The sequence below is a fragment of the Ananas comosus genome, linkage group 7, assembly GCF_001540865.1.
Source record: "Ananas comosus cultivar F153 linkage group 7, ASM154086v1, whole genome shotgun sequence".
NCBI classification, from domain to species: Eukaryota; Viridiplantae; Streptophyta; class Magnoliopsida; order Poales; family Bromeliaceae; genus Ananas; species Ananas comosus.
The window spans coordinates 2221368-2241754 of NC_033627.1; the positions used below are offsets into that span (position 1 = coordinate 2221368).

Here is a 20387-nt window from a genome sequence, read left to right on the forward strand (position 1 = left end):
TTTCACTGAGCCTTACTACTCTTCTTTATCTTCTTCTTTACTAGATCTCTGATATGTCTTTTGGTTCACACTGCATTATCTTGGAGACATGCCAACGGATAGCTCGTGATCATTTTATCGTTAGAAATAATTATGGAGGAACAATCTTACTTCTACGACAGTGCCTGACACACCCCGACTCATAAGCCTCATCTGAAATTTTTATCTCTATAATATTTTGTTATTGGTTCTTGCATTTGTTTTTAAAAGAGTTGTTTAAAGCTTGCGATTCAAAATATTTTAAAAGAAATATTTCTACAAAAATAATACACAGATTTTCCAACAACGGAAAGTAAGAAAAGCATAAGCAGCCCATTGTTTTGAATCTTAAACCAGCACAAAGATTTAAGGAGTCCTAAAATTCATCTAACCTATTGAAGTGGTAGAATAATATAGCATATTGCACATGAAACCATCAAAAGCGAGCAAATAGAATTCGAATCACGATATCAGTCTTAGGTTAATAAAAACTACAGATGAGGTTATAAAACTACTCCAGGATAAACTAAGGAACATGAGTCGCAAAATAAATGGTGTGTGATACATGTGCCCTCCTATGCCGTTGGCACTGTAAGTTCAGATACATAAATGAGACTAATCAAACAAATACATGAATGCTGGGTCTCCAAAATCTGACGTATCGACTTCTCGGTTGCTTGTGTTCCTGTTTTGCTTTCCCATTTGTGCCCTTTTGTGGTTTCGGGTCATCCTCTCTCTCTCTCCAATCTCTTTCCGAAGCAGATGTCTCTCTCCCTGCGCTTTGAGCTGCAAGCGCGATCTCTGTTGGTGGCCACGGCGCGATCTTCGCCGACGGCCAAATCCACCAAGGATCTCCCAACTAATAGCTGAGAGATGACGTGCTAGCTACTCCGTTGCCGCGGTTCCTACTTTACGATTTTTTTCCCTTTTCGTTTGAAGGGCTTTCCCATTTTTCTTTTGCACCCTTTCAGTGGTTCGAGTCTGCCAGTTGCACTCTCTTTCTCCAATCTAGCACACTCACTCCCAACATACAAATCTACTGAGGATCTCCCAGTTATTAAAGACTGAGATGACTAAGATAGTTGAAACCGAATGTGGTATCTCCTTGGTCGCCGATTACTCTGGGAAACTATGATAATGGCCTCGCCCACTATTATTAACACTTATTAATATCTATATTAACCTACATGTTTCTGCTAAGGGTCTATGTTAAGCAAACTCCATAAATTCTTATCTCTTTTCAAGATCCCCTCCATGGGTTCCTTCTTTGGAACACAAGAAGGTTTGCCTCTTTGATACTTATATCTGTAATTTCTGCAGAGATTATTGATTATACATACATAATTTGTTTAGTTTTGACACAGTTCTCCTAATTTCCTTCTCTAGTAGGTTGAGACTCTGATCGTCCTCTTTTCTTCTTCCCTGGGACACAAGAAGGTTTGCCTCTTTGATGCTTACACCTGTGATTTCTGCATTAATTATTGATTATATGATTTAGTTCTGACAAAGTTATCCCCATGTTTTTCTCTGATTGAGACAGTCATCATCCTCTTTTCTTCTCCGTGGTGCTTTTTTTGCATGTTATGCTGCTACTTTGTTGGCAAACTTGCTTAGTAAGGTGTTAGAACTTTATCTATTTTGCATATGATCTGACTGTGCTCTTTTCTTGCTGATTTCTACATGTTTTGGGCCATGCTTAAGTTTGTTTTTTTCTTTATTATTGGGTTATCATGGCGTAGCAATATGACCGGCCTCACGGCAATCATTACAGCCATTAAACAATACCAAAAAATTATTTCATTTTTCAGACATTTTTTAATTTTTCTTTCATCATCCTCCTTTCTTCCTTGGAACACGAGAAGATTTTCCTCTTTGATGCTTAAACCTGTAATTTCTGAATAGATTATTATTTATATATATGTGATTTAGCTTTAACAAAGTTCTCCCAATTTCTTAAGCAATTCCCCAACATTCTCTTGCTTTTTTCCCACTTTTTCCTATAGAAAAACAAGAGTAAAACAAAACAAAGCAAGGCAATTGTTACTTCAATTACCTTTTCCTTTTTTTACTTTCTCCTACAGTCGTATGTATTTTTCTTGATTCTCAATTCTTGATATTTTGTATATAACTGCCGGAGAGATTGTATATATAAAATTGTGTCCACATACTTTAAAATCCACCACTAAACATTGGCATCAAAACTGTTGGCAGCGAAGCACAGGTACACTCGCATATTCAAATTGACCATTCTTAAGAATGAAAGCCAACCAAAAAATTTTTTTTTAAAAAATCCAAATGTGTCACTGAGAGAAGTTGTATTTAAAGGCTCACATCTGCTGGATCATTGAGAACTCATAACAGCAACGGCAGTAGAAGCAAAAACAACAATGTCATTAGACCCACCTACTACGAGTTGCCTATATAGATCTATTCCTCCATTCAACTCTGATTCCAGCAAAATTCTTACATCAAGTGGTCCCATCCTCATTTTCAACTTCCCATTACTTTCTACAACATCAGTTTTCATCTTCTGCTAACACTCTGATATAAAATAATTGCCGACTGCATCTTAGTCTTAGGCCTACTTGTAGTTAAGAACTTTCATATTCTAAATCTTCTTCAAGTTCTCAACTATTAGATACATGCTAAACTGTATTTGATTCATCAATAACATGACACAATCAGGAAAAATGTATACCAATTAACCTCATGTAAAATACTATTAACCACAGAAGAAAACTGAGGACACAATTATGAAACTTGATGAAATCCCATTGTTATAATAAATTTGCTGGATTCAATCCTCACACTACTGCTGCAAGTCCCCCATAAAGTTGCATTTACATGTTGTTGATATCTTGGCATCCATAATGTTAAGGAGTTTAATTGGTTAACACACCCACTCCAAAAATACCTCATGGATTTGCCAATACATCCACACACTATAAGGGCGATATTGTGGGGAACCCAAAGCATTTCTATGTGTTTTCTAGAGTAATCAGTTATTATCACAATTCTTTCAGATTTGCACACCTATTCCTCTCGCAGGTGACATCGCCTGCATTATTTTACTTCTCCAATTGACGCTATCACGCCTCTTTAAAATACACATCATATTATGCAAAAGGAATTTGTTAACGTAGACTCTTTTTGTTATATAAAGCCATGTCAATATTTTCAGCAAACTTAAGAAGCCAGCAGAAGGGCCACTAATTAAGTAGGCCTCAAAGCATATTACATGCCCAGAATGATGGTTCACATTAAGCATTATAGAATGATGGTCTGTATTAAACATTATGAAACAGTTTAGCTCTAAACTTCCAATAAGATCATAAGCTCCTCTCTATTCAGTAAGACCATTCCATGTCATCATTGTCATGATTATAGGATAAATTATCTTTTCATGGTTTGTTCTTTCTTGTTACATAATAGTGCTGATATTTTTCACTACAAACAATTTATAGGACTAATCCCCTTTAGTTCCTAGAATTTGATCGACAAACAAACTTGAACGGGACATAAAAAGTTGCACAAATTTGTACGCTAGGGAGGCAAGGAAAGCTCCTCTAGCCATTTAAATGAACACGAGCGATGTGGTGGGGTTAGCATGATTTTGATGCACACTTTTGCTAAGGGAAAATTTACATCATTACTTGCTAAAAAATTCTACTCAATCCCTCCTAAAAAACTTTGGCATTTTAATCACAACTAGTGAATAGGGTAAATCCCCTATTCTCCTTCGAATATCTATTATACCCTATTCTCTAACAAAGTGTCCTCTATGAAGGAGAGAGTACCTTGTCATTTAAATGACAGGATTTGAGGGCATCAGGAGTAAAAACCAAGTTTCCATTTCAAAGGTACTGTTTGGATACATAAAATATATAAGGATAGTTTAATTCTTACAAGGTATTATTGTAAAGAAAGTGTAGCAATAGAGAAATAGTGGAATGTATTGATAAACCACAATATTTTGAGCAACAATTTAGATAGCCTAAGTCACCCTTTAAGTGGAATATATGATCCAGAGTATCAGGATATCTTGCAATTTCTGCCCAGAACTTTATCAACATGTTGGAACTTCTTTATCTACCATAGATCACATCAAACGCCTCTGCATACCCAATGTCCATTCATTGGATAACATATCTCTGCATCTAAACAATCCCTAGAAGACTTCGCACATAAAAGCGCCCTCCCAAAAAAGTAAATGAACTTCATGAAACCTAACAAACATAAGCCCCGACCAGCAAAGAATGCACATGAAATCCAGCTAATCGGTTTATTCATACAAAAAAGGACTGCTCAAAGGATTAGAAAGGCATGGAAGATTCCAACAACAGTAAATAAAGCAACTAAACTTTCAAAAAAGGTGAATAACAAAGTATGAAAAATATCTTTAAATAAATTCTACAGTATTAAACAACTTTTGGAAAATGTTATGCACTTCATTACATTATCCTCAGTAATATTTACTTTGGACAGCAAGATTCAAAGCGGAAAAAAAAAGAGAGAAAAAACAGATGAAACGAGTAAATCAAAAGGTAGAGAAAAAAAAAGCCCCTAGCTGTTGCTTAGAACCAACGAGGGAACTTGTATATGATTCACATGGCATAAGAAAGAAAAAGAGGATAATGCATTTTCTCTTTTAAGACCCAACTAGAGAAATCCTAGTTGATAGGTATCAGGCTATATTACAGGAGTTAGCAAGAGGATCCCACTTATTGTGAGATCCTGCAGTCAATTACTAAATTGGCATAGAATAAGGAATGATTTCATTCCTTAATCTACTGTGCAAAGGAGAAAGCTAATCATAGATATGACTATATACCTGTCAGCCAAGATTTTGGATAGTTCGTCAGTTGCTTATTACATACAATGATACAAAACATATCTTCACATGTTAGTTCTTTTCCTTATCCTTGCTTTAATATTTGGATTTAGTAACAGGCAAACCAAGTAGAGTACTCACAACTAGAACTGCTAGGCTTTTATTCCATGAAACTAAACAGATGCTGGACAGTCGGTCCTTGTAAATCAGACACCAACTTCAGCATTATAAATGTACCTTCGAATCTCAAAACTTTGAGAGCTACTCTGATTAATATGTGCGACAGATTAGTTATAGTGAAGATCGGTCCAGCCACCTTCTAAAGCTCACGATCTTAAGATGAAATATCAATATTTTGTCAAATCAGGCAGCAGGATCAGACTGGAAAAAAAAAAGGCTCAATTTTCCTGTGGAATGGACGATCTCAAAATGACAATTCAAACAAGAAGATCATTAGATTGATGAAATAAAGGTCTATTAAGAAATGGTAGAGTCCTTCATTAACTCTTATTGACCAGCTTAACTACAAAGATAGAAAGAGGTCCAAGAAAATATCCATTGAAGAATTGAAAGGCCACTAAACATCAACTGAAAAAGAAAGTGAAATCATTTCTCAGGCATTGGATGGCACCAATATCACGTTTTAGTTAATCTCTGATCTTACGCAAAATGAAGCCGCTTACATAACACACCACCAAAGTGGTGTTGGCTTAAATGGGTCAGCATGCTGCCCTGTGGCGGGAGGTCATGTTGGGCCAAGTCATATTCGAGGTGGCGTGAGGCTGATTGGGCCTAATCACAATCGAGACCCGTGGGCGCTGTATTTGTACGCTTTAAATGAATTGGTTGCGTATTTCTACCGGCTCAAGCTTTTGGGATTAATGGTTTGCGCCAACGATCCGACAAGTGGTATCAGAGCCAGAGGACACGGGTTTGATTCCCGCATGCTGCAAATGTGAGTAGTTGCTGGAGGAGGGATTGTTGGCTTAAATGGGCCAGCATCCTGCCCTGTGGCGATAGGCCATGTTGGGCCAGGTCATATTCGAGATGGCGTGAGGCTGGTTGGGCCGAATCACAATCGAGACCCGTGGGCATTGTATCTGTACGCTTTAAGTGAATTGGTTGCGTATTTCTAACAGCTCGAGCTTTTGAGATTAATGGATAGCGCCAACGATCCAATAGGTGGCATAAAAGAGCAGCAATAATATAGTGGTAGATAGGAATTGTAACACGAAAAAATAAGCTTTGTATGATATTGAAGGGTCTCTTCAAAAATCAGGTCTATACAATAATCATGAAAACCTGCTCTGAACTCGCAAAAACTGGAATAAACAGAGCATTAGCAATTGGACCTACCAACCATTGCTCATGATTGTTAAGGCCAGTATAAACACTCTCCTAAGAAAGACTATTGTCTCTCGCTGACTAAAGAATAAAAAATGCTATATGTACACCCTATATATTAGGCGTAAATCTTCCACCCACCCATCCAAGGGTATAAAAACTACATTTGGATTGGATTTTCAATATATATATATATATATATATATATAAAGGTTGATAAGGCTGGCAGAACTACATTGGGTTTTGGATCAATAGGGTGTAAAATTTACACCCTATTTACAGGTGTACAAGTACATAAATAATACATTGGTTTGTTGCACAATTCCTAAAATCTGAAGCAATACAGTTTTTCTATTAAAAGAACAATGTCACGGAAAAATATCAGAAAGAACAAAGAATCCATGAATATTAACGACAAGGAAAAAACAAGAAAGGAATAAGCAGAAAATAGCTACTAATTTATAATTACTTTCTGCTCCCATGTTTCATTCATTCCGATTGATCAGTAAAAACTACAAAGGCAATAGGTTCCTAATATCTTGTCACTTTAAATAGAAGCCTTCCTGTGATCAGAATAACGAGCATCTGGAATTAAAACGTAAAATGACTTGTATAAACCCCACTAGGTCTTAATCCACCAGATAGTGTGAAATGCCAGATAGCTCATCTAAAATCTAACAAATCCGTCGCACGGATAACTAAACCCAGCAATCGATTGCTCTTACCTGCCAAAGGATTCTCCAAACCCCCCACAACATCGTCTGATCCTAGGAATACGAAATAAAATGCTAACTATAAAGGAACGACACCACTGTCGTCATCGTCGTCACCATCACAATCAAAGGCATACATCGCATCAACAATCGCAAGCTTCTCATAAGGAAGAAACAACTAAAACATCATCATCGATGCATCAATAAGCAGATAATATCATCGTACAAAAAGAGGAAAATAATTCGCATCAAGAGAATCGAAGCATCCAGGTTAAAAAAACAAAAACAAACGAAGCATCCAAGAACAGAGAGGAGAGAAAGGAAACCCTAACCTCAACCTGATGCTGGGAGCGTCGATTTGCAGAGGAGGATCTCGAAAAGAAGTACGAAAACGGAGAAAAATTGAGGAGAAAATAATCGTTTTATAGCGTCGTCGAAGAGAGTGGGAAACGCCGGTTCTTTTTTTCCTTTCTTCGCCAAAAAAAAAAAAAAAAAAAAAAAAAAAAGAAAAAAAAAAAAAAAAAAAAAAGCGAGAAAATGTATAGAGGGACGGAGAATAGAAACCGACTAACGACCAGTCAAGTGTCGTGTTCGCCACATTCTCTAGTTAGGCGCACGCGTCAGCAACCGACCGTCATGCCTTTCCGTTTAGTTTAGACCCGAACACATGGCCTGCTTCAAACGGGGGAACCACTGGTTGCACTTGGTCGGATTAAATTAGAGACCTCGGGAAAGTAATAAATTATGTGAGCTCAATTCAAATACGCAGTATTCTATAATTTGAATCGGAGGGAGGTTAACCCAAACCTGTTAGGATTGCATGAAATCAAGTTATCCAGTTATTAATCCACCAAACCACAAACTCCTGACCATTCAAATCTCATACATTTATTGCAAGCAATTATCCATTGTCACGTTTTAATTTTAACTCCATCCAAAAATAATATTAAATATCTTTTAATATTAAAACCTAAAAAAATTATAATTTTTAAAAAAACATTTAATCTTTGGATAAGGTGATCACCGGACCACTAGCATTAATAGGCCCAAATAATCAATCTAAAATACTTATGTCCACTTATTAGTATTATAAATTTTGATTTTTTTTCATCAAATGTGAGACTATTCTATTGGTGCATCACACTACCACTAATCCACGCATACTCTACATGCCAAATAAGCTCAAGACACAAATGGTGATGCTGAGAGAGACGTACCAAAGGAATCTCTTGGTGGAGAACCATCCCGTGATGGGGTTGACGTATCGATGCATTAATTCATCTTATGCATATGGGCAGAGAGGCTGGCGGTAGGAAGAGTATTTTACATGAGATCACCACACCAGTCACCGGAGGTGATGGAGTTGGTGGTAAAGATGGAAAAGATGAGGATTACAATGATGATGATGAAGAGGAAGAAGAGTCCCCACCTGCTTCTGGCATTGCTTTGGATGTAGAGTGACGATGATGATGGAAATGATTTTAGCTACTCTACTAAGATGTAAAGTGTTTAGCTTCATAGAAGAGTGACATTGAAGGCCATGAGGAGAATAGATGACCAGAGCATGAAGTTTACATCTAGTTGAATTTCAACTCTATCATTCAACCGAGCACGTTGTGCCTCGTACACGTGCTAAGCACACCTGAAAGTTCATGGAAGCAGTTATTAGGACAAAAAGTATCATTACTTCTTTTCTTTTTTTTTGAAGAGAAAAGTAGCATGCTACCCACTTCGTTTATTTCATTTAAAAATAAACTTAACTAGAAATGTGAATCAACTAGGATTCGAACTTAGATCTCGAATACCAACCACCAAGCCTTTTTGCTACTTGTGCTAGGGACACTCGGTAGTATCATAACTTATTGTTGTAGACTATCGAGCAGTTATTGTAATGTTACATTGCTTTCCCTCTCTATTTGTTCGATGAGGTGCCTTTGTTTGAGTTTATTGAATATTCTTAAAGCTACAAACCATATGCTTTTCCCCGCAAAACCTGGTCATAACAACACAGTTAAAATAGGTCCAGTTGGTAAAATGAAACGGTTGGCATGATCTTAACACATCACGGAAGCAAAATATAGTTGGCAACTTAACCCATCAAATATCACATTTGAGAATTTATCCTCTTAATAACCCATCAAATATCACATTTGAGAATTTATCCTCTTAATGACCCTAAAACCATAATACCTGGACGATAGATCCTTTAGGAGATGTTCTGGGAGTTATCTGAAATATAAATAAATCCTGTGTGCAGATACTGCTAAGATATAACAGTTAGAATAAAACTACAATGCGAGGTGAACTAAACCATCACATTCATATATACATCTTCCAGGTTGAAGTTCCCTGTGCATCAGATTAGATACTATTGATTGTTAGCTGATCGCTAGGAACTGACCAAAACAAAAAAACTTACACGATGGAATTTCCGAGAAAAAGCATATTTTATGTGGCAATAATAGATATGCAATACGAGCTGCAGCAAGCTTACATTCTTTTAGTTATCTTCACCTTCTTGGTCGTCATTATCAGCACACACCTAAGGATCAGCCTCCATTTGACTCTCTGCTTCGTCAATGGCATCATCTCCATTGTTGTACACTTGCGAACTCAACACCTGACCATACAAGTCCTTGTGCTTCAGATTCCCTGTGGCGAAGGAAATAAGAAAAATAAATACACCATATAAAAAGTTTTAAACGTGGCAAATAATTAGGGAGTCATAGAAAAGCACCTAACTCACCCTGTCATTTACAGTACAAAAAACAATAACGAAAAAAAAAAAAGCACCTCAAGGCTGTAGTTTGGAAGCTTACCCATCCAAAATGTACTGCCGCTAGACGGATTGTGAAGAAGAGCTTTGACATGGAACAAGAAGCGCTCCATGGACCTCTTCGTAGAAGGAATCTTGCTTGTGATCATTATTCGTTTTGATCCCTTCAAAGATTAAAAGCAAAAAACATCAAGAGATATTTACCCACAAATATCGCACACCTGCAAAAGAATCTATTTAAATGTATACCACCAGAGAAATATGAATTACATATATGCCCTTTAAAAACATAATTTTTTCAAACATGTCCTCTTGTACTCAATAGGAATGCCACAGTACAAATATACTGCAGTATAGTGCAAACTTCCTAATGAATCAGACGATTCCCAAACTTAAAATAATGGCAACTTTGTTTTTTTTTTTTTTTGAAGACAAGAACCAAAGGGGTTCTCGTCATGTCATAATGGCAACTTTGTAAGAGACTACATTTCAGGTTTATACACATGGAAAATCTGATTTTATGGGGGCATATATGTAACTAGAAGATTTGCAGGGCGAGATATGTAAACGCCGCAACTCTTAAATCATCAAAAAGCAGTATGCGAATAATCAAACTGCACCTTAGCCTCAGAACATAGAGTTTGTATTATCCTTGTTGCCTTCTGAAGTTCTTTGACCTGCAGAGTACTTTGATTCTAGTATAAAGTAGGTTTATAGGGCTCTGGAGAAGCAACAGATAAGGCATGTTTACCATTTGAATTATACTGTCAGTGTGTGCCACAAAGTGTGATTGTAAGAAGTCAAAGGCTGCAACAGAAAATTTTATCAACAATGACATGACAAATCATCTCGAACAGATTGCCAAATACACTGCAATTACCTTTAAGGAAAATATCCACAAATTTTCCTCCATATTTGACTGCCATAGCATGCACAGCAACCTGAATCATAAGAACAAATAAGAAACACGACAGCACACCTTGTCATTCAACATAAAACTAGTTCACATATAATCAAACTGCATATGGGAATCAAGATAGTCGAGTTAAACAATACGAAAAAAATCATAGAACTTGAAAATAGTAGGTAAAACATCGCTTCACTATATGATGTCCTATTTAACGCATCAAATAATGCAGAAAAGAAGTGTGTAAACCTATACATTGTATTTCTACTTCTTACATGTAGATCGGGGCATTATCTGCAATAATGCTATATTAACAGCAGTGTTAGGAAATGGGCTTGCATCTATAGTCTGATAGGATACCGATTACATTACCATCGAAGGGTGCTAAAAATATATTATTCAAGATATCAACATGGTGTGAACTTTGCAAATGTTTACAAGTATGAGTAACTAGCACCTTGTCATGAGCTTTGCACATATTTACTAGAGATACGACAACTTTTACTGATTTGTGGAGTTTCATCAGCACTTCTTCTGCAGTTTCTCTTTCTGAGTTTAATCTGTACCTTGAAATAATATCCTTGACCTAGAAATGGAAGAAACATGAAATATGCAAAGTTGACAGTTTCTCAATTGAAGGAATATTGTAGCTTCTCTGTGATCTGAGAGATCGCTTAGCTCTATAACTTACTATCTTGCTTAAAATACTGAGATTCTCTTCGTGCTGCAATATAAAAAACATATGTTTCACGATCAATGGAAAAAAATAATAATAATAATGATTTATCATGATAAAGAATTTGAAATGCTTACTAGTACACGGTACCATGCAACAAACATGGTAGGGCACAAAGTTGGAAAATCATGGCAAGCTTCTTGTGTGCTTTTAGCCCTGCATGAAGGAACCTAAAACATGAAAGAATGTCATCAAAGGGAGTGTTTTGACTTTCACTTCATAAGCTATAAAGTGCTTGATCCTGTCGAGATAGTTAATAACATTAGATTTCTACCAAGACTCCTTACAATGGATGAATGGAAGCTTCATTTAAACTTGAACAGATTATCTTGGTACTTGAAATGGAAGTAGAAAAATTTTTGGTAAGAAACTAGATCAATAATCTACAAAACGAATTAAGGTCACTGGTTTCAAATTACCTGAGGCAATACAGAACAAGCTAGCTCATCAAGTAGATTTAAAGCGGATTCACTATTTTTGAGGTATACTTGCAGTGTTTTCTGTATGAGATCACCCTTAAGATAAAAGAGGAAAACAGATCAGAACACTGAAGTATGTACAAATGAGGATATTCTTTAACTATAAGTATCAAATGAGGAGAAAAAAGAAAAACAGTTTCTTACCTTAGCCTTCAATTCGTTTTCATTATCCTCACTACCAAGATCATGCATTAACAGTTTACGAGCAGAAAACTCAAGCCTATTTCTTAGGAATGGAAGGATTCTCTGATATGATCTTGCTTGTATGTTCTTCACATTTCCGTCTGGAGACTTTTCAACTAGCATGGAAATCGAGTTCACAATGGACTGCATAGTGACTAACACTTCTGATGCTAACAAAAAAGAGGGGCATACTGCAAGGAGATAGCTTTAGAAGGAAGAGTCATATCTATTTAAGTGATTCATGTTTTCAGTAATATTGATCAAACCAAATAGTTATAATTACCTGTATCAGTAATGCCCTCAAACAAAGAAAATACACCACAGTATAAATAACTGATGTCTTGAGGCGTGAGAGCTGGTTTAATCCCTGACAAGAAATCATCAAATTTCTCAATCGGCTGGAAAGCTGCTAGCATGTCCTTGAGAATCGGTAAGTTTTCCTGAAGGAAAAGGTCTGGAAGGCTAAGCAACTGCAAGTAGATTGGCAAAAAAGAAAGAAATTAGTGAACTACTCTCTTGCCATTTAAGAATATTCAAGAAAGAAATTCCATATTGTTACCTTTCTGTAGCAGCAAAGAACTTCCCGAAACACAGAGGTAGCAACTGAAGATCCTGAAAAAACCATATATGGTACATCTGGATTTCCAGCAGAAGAGCAATTAGACTTCCAATGATCATGGTAACTTTCACATCCTACAAGGCAGAGTGGAAGTGACGATTATATGGCCCCGGAGTTAAAAACTATAGAAAAGTAGATATTTGATTAAAAAATCTCACCATCTCTGAGCATAGTCAGTGCACAATCTAAATGTTTCTTTAGGCTTGCGAAGAAGGGTCTAATTTTTCTTAGGAATTCGCATGCAGTCATTCTGCAGCAAGTAGAAGTCTTTGGGCAAGCAGGCAGAAATTGTTTGGTTGTAGGATTCAAAAAATCCAATTTGTTGTGTAAATCTCGAAGAAGGTACAGATGCAATGGCAGCTGGAACAGGTATCAAATATCAGAGCCTGATAGTTAAATAGGCTAGAATATAATGACTTATTATACTATTACCTCAGCATTAGGATCCGAACAACATGAGTCTCGTCTCTGGAGATAAAGAAGGGACATTCAGAATATAAGAGGACTAAGAAATAGGTTTACTAAAAGGTATAGCAAATACAACTTGGACTTTATAAAAGATGAGTTGACTTAATCTCCACAGTAATATGTGGTAGTGGTAGACAAATGAAAAAATAACATGTATGCGGCACATATTGTGACCAAAATATATCAATATGTGAACATTGAACATAAGTCATAACTAAATTAAGATAATATTATTGAAAAAGAAGCTCACATTTATGCACACAAATTAAGAAAACAAGATGTTTATCATGGAAAATGAAATCTTGAATTCAAGATAAAATTGTGTTTACTACCTGAGAAAAGGTCAATAAGAACAAGCAAACAGGGAGTAGAGGTCTGCATTTGAATCTTTCTGATTCCAGATTTGTTGCTGCAGCTGATATTTCTATAAGGCCAAGTTCATTAGAGTCAGTGGCATCACGTTCGCATGTTCTCTCACTCGATGATGGTTCTGGAGAACTTGCATTCAAGATTTCTTCGCCCAATATTACTCCAGCTCTTTTAAATGCATCCAAAATTGTGGGCTGCCTGAGCTTGTCATTTGAGCCTGATTTATCCGCAGGTGTTGGGTGCTTTTTATGTTTTTGTTTGCTGTTTGAAGAGGTGCTATGTACCTTATCCTTTTCTGTTTGCTTTGAATGATTATTCTTGTCTACAACAGCTGATCCAGAGTGTTCCACGGGGTAGTAGAGCTCAGGTAGACTTTGAGGATGAATTTTGAGGATGGAATTTAATAAATCGTCCAGGAAGCTGTACAAAGTAGATCCTTTCATTACATTATCACAGAATACTAAACAAACATGTTTTCAACATAATGTGGTGCTAAGGGACAAAATCAACCGTGATGAACCATCAAAATATGACAGCAACAAAAGGACAAAGTAAAGGAGAAATTTTTGAAAAAGAAATTATCAATTATCGAGATTTAGAGAACCACTCATAAAGATTCAAATTAGTTTTTGGTGAAAACTTCAACAACATTAATCATTCCAAAAAAAATATCAGCTAAAATTGAAAAACTAGGGCCAAAAGAACAAATCAAAACAGAAGAAGAACATTCTTTCAGAAGCTCAGAGTCTTCAGCTTTTGGAAATAGCAAGACACTTTCTTCAACAAACACATCTGCTAGCAGACATAGGTTATATAAAAACGGTCAAAGCGAATTCCAATCCTGACAAAGCATTCTTTATGCTGACTTTTTTTATTCTATACTGATGTTTCCATAGATAATTCAATCTGAACAAGAATACAAGATTTTATTGGCTTTTTGCTCTGGGAAAAAAGGACAGAACTATCAATTTAATTTGGTTTATTTGATTTCATATATTAGTTTTTATTTTTGTGCAGAGTTCTGATAGAGATGGTATTTGAAATTTCAAATTACCCCATCATCTAATAATGGTAAATCAACAGAAACATAGCAACTAACATAAGTTTGTTAGCAAAAATTTTCAGATCAGAGATTAAATTGGAGATAAACTATACATAGTTGCAAAAGTGATTTATTAAATAGAAGATTTGAAAGAAATCTATTTTGTACAAAGTATCTTAGCATACTTTATCTGATTTACTAATTATCAAAAAATGCTGTTTAACCTGGACAAAGTTATGCAATGTGAACCAAACTTACATTAGATTTCTTAAACGTTTAAAAAGTTTTGCAGCTATCTCTTCCCTTGCTGTCGGAGTTACAGAGTCAATTCTATCAGCAATTTGTGTGCTGAAGGCATTAAGCTGCATACAGGTAAGAGAAGTTAGACATTTAAAAGACCATAGCTTTACAAATACAGTGGAATCAAAGTCAAGCATACCAACTCCCTTATCCAGTTGATTGCATAATACAATGAGAAGCAAACAATCTGTCTTTGCTGTCCTGTCAACTTTTTCCAGCTAGTTCCAATCAGGTACTGTCATTAGCCAAGCCAAATAGGCAAATATTTAAGCTAAACGCCTAGGTTTAATTACCTCAATATTCACTCAAACATATCACTCGAATTTAACAATCAGGAGTATAATACAATCTCCAAAAATGATAATAGCAATATTAAGATTAGTGATGCCAAGATTGATAAGCTTGGAAACTGTTGTCGGCAGTATAATATGATCTCCAAAATGATAATAGCAATACTAAGATTAGTGAAACCAAGATTCTTTAGCTCAAAGACTTTTCATATTACCTTCACAGAAGGAAGATGAAGCGGACAACCAAGTAGAGCATCTATTCCACCAAGAGAACCTTGACTTGTCAATCTTTCAATCTTTAAAGATCCAAAAAAAGAATAGGATAAGCATACTTGATCCCACCATTTGACGAAGTACAGAATAACAGTAAAGACACTTACAAGAGATAACAATGAAAATTGGGAAGGAAGAATTTGCAAAGAATTTGAACATCTGAAGCCAACAAGGTAAGCACTAGTGAGGCAACACTGGGGACTGCAGAAAATTTCTTAACCCAAATTAGCATGAAGAAAATCGAGATAAGCAAATAAGAAAGAAACTTTTACTTTTGAACAGGAGAGGACACTAAAGGCAGAATATTGAGACATATAGGAGAAAGCTCGCCATCCAAATTCATCCAAAGTTCTCCTGAAACTGAAACTAACGTCAGTCAAAACTTATAGGTCCTGCCATAAGGGTACTTGATAAACTGTATTATTTTTGAGAAGTCAGTAGTTCGAGCAATATCATTAGAGTAGCCGTTTTATTTATTAACCTTCTACATCATTGGATGAGTGCTTAAGAGGTAGCCGACCTCCTTCTAAATCAGCTAGGAAAAGGCTCTCAAATTCCCCCACTTGAGTACCCACCCTGCATTACTAAGGTGTCATTGATAATCCGAAAATCATGAGAAATCTAATAAACACAGAAAATATTACAGAAACATTGACTTTACCCACCACTCTATAATTTCAGGCTGAAGAGTACTGCACTCCAACAAAGCAATTAATTCATCATATAGCAGGATTAAGGGCAACGCCGCCAGCTTGCATGAGTCTAATGACATCTTTAACAGTTCTAGAGCCTCTTCACAATCTGATCTCTGCACAGAGGATATGTGACAAAATTACTTAATACACTTAACAAATAGGTTGATTTTTCATCCATAGATTGATTTCTTCTTCAGCCATTGGAAAGGAATGAAAAACTAACCAAATGATAAATATATAACCATTCCTAGAGCAAATCTGTATTTGTTTATGCATAGAGTGATATTGGAGACTGGCTCGGAATTCGAATTTTTACTAGATACTACAGAGCAGTGATACATAATCACATAGAAGATAACAAAGAAAACTACAAGACCATGCATCTAAATAAGACTTTAAATGACCACTTTTCTGTAACTAAGATTCCATCAAGACTCTTGTGCTACATGGCAAAACCTGTCAACTAGCATCTTCATTGATAAAAAGACAGTATTAACGAATTAAACTGGGGCATTAAGTTCATTATTTTGCATCTTCCTTTATACAAATTAAAAACATTTGTATTCTAAAAGCCACTCCAGATGTTAAGCAATATCAACAATCAAGGTTTTGGCTTTCTCTCGCTGATTTAGCCACAGCATTGCTACTGATCTCATGTCTTACAAATACTAGTTTTTGAACAAAATTAGAGCTTAATTTCAAAAGTTTAAGGCTATATAACAGGTTATTATTGTAATTATCTAAGACATTAATGTACATAACTTCATTGCATTATTACTTCCGAGGACCACTATATATAGCTAGAACATAGAAAGGTGTCCTGGACCTGAGATGATGAGAAATGAGCAGCGACATTTGCATCCCCAAGTGTGCCAACTATCTTTAAAGTTCCAATTATTCCCATTTTCCGGTACTTCATATCTGGATTGCTAACCTGCAGTACAAGGAAATGAACTGAACACATCTAACAACAAAAGAAACAAATGTCAACTTACGACCTTTGTGACCTAGAATGCGGGGATACGGTTGAACATTATCAAGAGCTGACTTGCACCTGCTTTCTCACAATCATCAAAAGTTCATTTGCAATTGAAGAGCTACTAGAGCCAGGGATGGAACGAGCGGACAATGCCAAATGAGAGAAAATTTCGTAGACCTACATCATCAAGAAAAGATAAGACAACTTGAGGCAAAATAGCCTAAAAAGCTTAGTGCAACAGAGCGCAGAACCTTGCGAATATTATCTTCATGAAACCCTTCTAAGTAGTCTAAGATACCTGCACCATAAAAGTATGAAGAATTGAAAATTTTGGTGCAAGTTTCAAGAATAATTGAGCAAATACTAAATAAGCTTAATCAGACGATGTGTAAGTACCATTTATATGGGAGGAAAAAGGAATAAGCTCTTTTGAGTACTTTGATGTCAGCAAAATCATAGTCTTCAGAGCAGAACTCACTTCGTGATCAACTCCAGAACCAATACGAGTGACTAGTGCACCAAGGACCTGGTGAAAATATACATACTTTAAGTTCTAATAAAAAGAATGTAGCATCCATTATGAACTTGAAACATATGTTGGAGTCAGATGGCCTATTTTTCCTTTGATTTTCAACCATATATAGAGATGGCCATTACATTTGACTAGCAGAGCTGTTGGCATGTTGCCATCTTAATTTGCAACTTAGTTGAAGGAAATACAGGTACATTATATCGAGTCGCTACATATAACTCAGATCTACCAAATATGCCAAATGGTAATAGGCGCATAATTACCTCTTGCCTTGAATAAGTATCGCTGAACTCTTCAAATAATGCTGTGAATAAATGGGTTCCAAAATCTCTAGCTTCTTTCTCCTTGCATGTCAATAAGTACTCGCTAACCGAAAGAAATGAGGAGAAATGGTCCTGAGCTTATAAAGCATGTGGAAATCAACTTTTCATAAGCAATGTGATATAGTTTATTTGTTGGAGTCATATATCACTTGATGCTTTTTTGTGTGGTGAAGTAACTTACCATTACCAATTCCCGGTGCCCATGGATACATTGATCAAACAGTGCTTCTCGAAAGCATCCCTCAGTCACTTTCTTTTTCAACACTTTTTCTGCACTCTTCAGGAGAGTGCCTCCATTCATGTAGATGAGCATGAGAAACCAAACATCAATTGCCTTGTGTTCTTGTGGCTGATCAATAGACTTCAGCTCTTTCAAAATAGCCTCACAGAGTATCTGCAGTGAACAGAAACAATAATAACAACATCTTGAATCCATTATTGCTCGGTTAAAAAAAATCATAAGATCAACAAAGAACCGATATAGCATTACATTTTTAAATCGAAGGCCCAATCTCAAAGCCTCAAGTATTGAAGCCTCAGCAGAATTTGCAAAGGATATGCCTTTCAATTTTTTATTCTGAGAAGCATGAGAATCAACCGACCCAACAAATTTTAGTTGTTCCCGAATTTGTGAGACAATCCTCTTGACATTCGCTGGTGTTGCAGAGAGTAGCAGAAATCTAAGCAAATGCGGCATGTGCTCCGCATCAACTGTTCTGATGCAAGATAAAGCTATGGTGACGGCCTTCATGAATCACAAATCAACTTAATATTAAGTAACTTCTTGATCACAGAGACAAATATAAAGATAAAAGGGTTTGTAGTAGCAAATCCGTAACCTGCTCTTGTAATTGTTCGTCGAGATTTAGATTAGAGAAAGAATCAAGAACCGGAACAATGACCTCTGAATCCTCCATCAGCACGTGCTCCAGTGCGGAGACCACCTTGCCGTGGCTCTGGTCACCGATGATCTCAGGAAGCGAGCCGATGATCTCCTTCTTGAGCTGAGGAGGGGAGACAGAGAGGACGTCCATCAGTTTGTCTGAAAAACCCTCTGGATTGACGAGGAAATCGAGCCATCGGAATTGGTTAATTATTAGCCTGGCCACATCATCATTCAAAGGCAAGTTATTCGCAGCAGCAGCGTCAAAGTACTCAGGAAGCTTCTCGAGAAGCAGCTCCTGGAGTTCAAGCTGGATCGGCGCCACATGTAAGAGGAGCCTCACCAGGCTATCACCTCCGAATGGGCCCCTGGATGCCGGAATTAGAACCCTAGATAGATGGAAACATATATAAAATTTGCTTCGTTCTTTTTTGCATAGAATAGCATCAATCAGAAGCAAAAGAAAAAAATGAATCAAAACTTAAACCCGATTACACTATCAAGAACAAACCAAAAACACAATCACACTAACCTGACGACCATCCCATAAATGAAATATTAGAATCTTGAAAACCTCATTAAAATCCTCAAATCAGTTCTGAAATATTACAATCTTGAAAACCTCATTGAAATCCTAAAATCAGTTCTGAAATATTAGAATCTTGAAAACCTCATTAAAATCCCAAAATCGGTTCTGAAATATTAGAATCTTGAAAACCTCATTAAAATCCTAAAATCAGTTCCGAAATATTAGAATCTTTGTTGAAATCTTGGAATGTTGGAGGGGAGAAAAAGGAGAACCTTCGAAGATTGGACGGGGAGCGGACGTAGGATGAGAAACCGGAGAGGAACTCGGATCGGAGGGAGGGGGCGGAGGAGAGGCGGCTCTCGAGGGCTCGGCGGAGCTTGTGGGGGTCGGAGGGGAGGGAGGGGGGGCCGTCGAGGGGGCCGCGGATGGTGCACCCGGCGTCGGCCAGGAGCGAGATCATGGTGCCGATGCTGCGATCTTCTCCTTCTTCTTCTTCTTCGCCCTCCTCTCTTGAGATCGGCGTGGATTTGGGGTTTGCGGTGAGAGAGGAGGAGCGTTGGGGATTGGGATGGGGTTGGGGATGGAGAGAGGGAGCGGGTCTCTTGCGAGGGTTTGGTGGGGCGACGCGTTGGAGAAGAACCATCGCTGTGGCTTGCAAATGGCGACGATGCAGAGGAGAGAGAGAGAGAGAGAGAGAGAGAGGAAGAGGTGAAAGGGGGTGGGAATAAATATGGCGTGAGGGGGAATTTCGCCCGCCAAAATTTAAAGCATTAACGTTTTTCGAAGTTTAAAATGAAAGAGTCGGTCGCGTTCCGGTTTTACATGACCCGGTTGATTGGGTCCAATTAGTTCGCCCGACCAGACCGACCCGAACCGAATGTCATCTCAATCATTTCGGTTCGGCTTGCTCGGTTAAATTGGGTCTTTGGTTGATTTTGGTTTGGACCTTCCATATATATAGAAAAAGAAACGGATTCAATTGAGAGACAGATGAAGAGCCAATTTGTCCTAACTGTGTGGTGGGCAAGGCATTACAACGACGAGAAATATAAAAATAGATGCTTTTTAGCTCTCGCCATTTTCTTTTTATAAAGTTAC

General features: G+C 37.0%; 1 protein-coding gene and 1 long non-coding RNA gene across 8 annotated transcripts; one reads left to right on the forward strand and one right to left on the reverse strand.

Annotated features, from left to right (window-relative positions):
- LOC109713323 lies at positions 479 to 1975 on the forward strand. The gene is made up of 2 exons (XR_002217080.1): positions 479 to 1300; positions 1405 to 1975. It is a non-coding gene; the product is annotated as an uncharacterized LOC109713323 (long non-coding RNA).
- On the reverse strand, positions 7911 to 20142 carry LOC109713322 (Fanconi anemia group D2 protein). 7 transcript variants are annotated; one of them, XR_002217079.1, is made up of 33 exons: positions 19562 to 20141; positions 18717 to 19149; positions 18368 to 18622; positions 18059 to 18271; positions 17818 to 17949; positions 17419 to 17548; positions 17274 to 17320; positions 17098 to 17199; positions 16870 to 16977; positions 16014 to 16156; positions 15830 to 15924; positions 15621 to 15708; positions 15456 to 15549; positions 15291 to 15371; positions 14925 to 15020; positions 14744 to 14847; positions 13407 to 13863; positions 13039 to 13074; positions 12765 to 12966; positions 12547 to 12680; positions 12271 to 12457; positions 11949 to 12178; positions 11745 to 11840; positions 11403 to 11495; positions 11281 to 11313; positions 11047 to 11175; positions 10563 to 10623; positions 10434 to 10489; positions 10303 to 10359; positions 9726 to 9846; positions 9401 to 9558; positions 8336 to 8548; positions 7911 to 8209 (listed from the first exon to the last, which is right to left on the reverse strand). XR_002217079.1 is itself a non-coding variant. In XM_020237342.1 (32 exons), the coding sequence occupies exons 1-31, from the start codon at positions 19930 to 19932 to the stop codon at positions 9449 to 9451; spliced, it is 4494 nt and encodes a 1497-aa protein (XP_020092931.1). In that variant the 5' UTR covers positions 19933 to 20141; the 3' UTR covers positions 8205 to 8548; positions 9401 to 9448. The 7 variants fall into 7 exon arrangements, 6 of the variants coding, with proteins under 6 accessions (XP_020092931.1, XP_020092929.1, XP_020092934.1 ...); XM_020237342.1 differs by having other exon boundaries at positions 8205 to 8548; XM_020237340.1 differs by lacking the exons at positions 7911 to 8209; positions 8336 to 8548 and having other exon boundaries at positions 9186 to 9558; positions 19562 to 20140.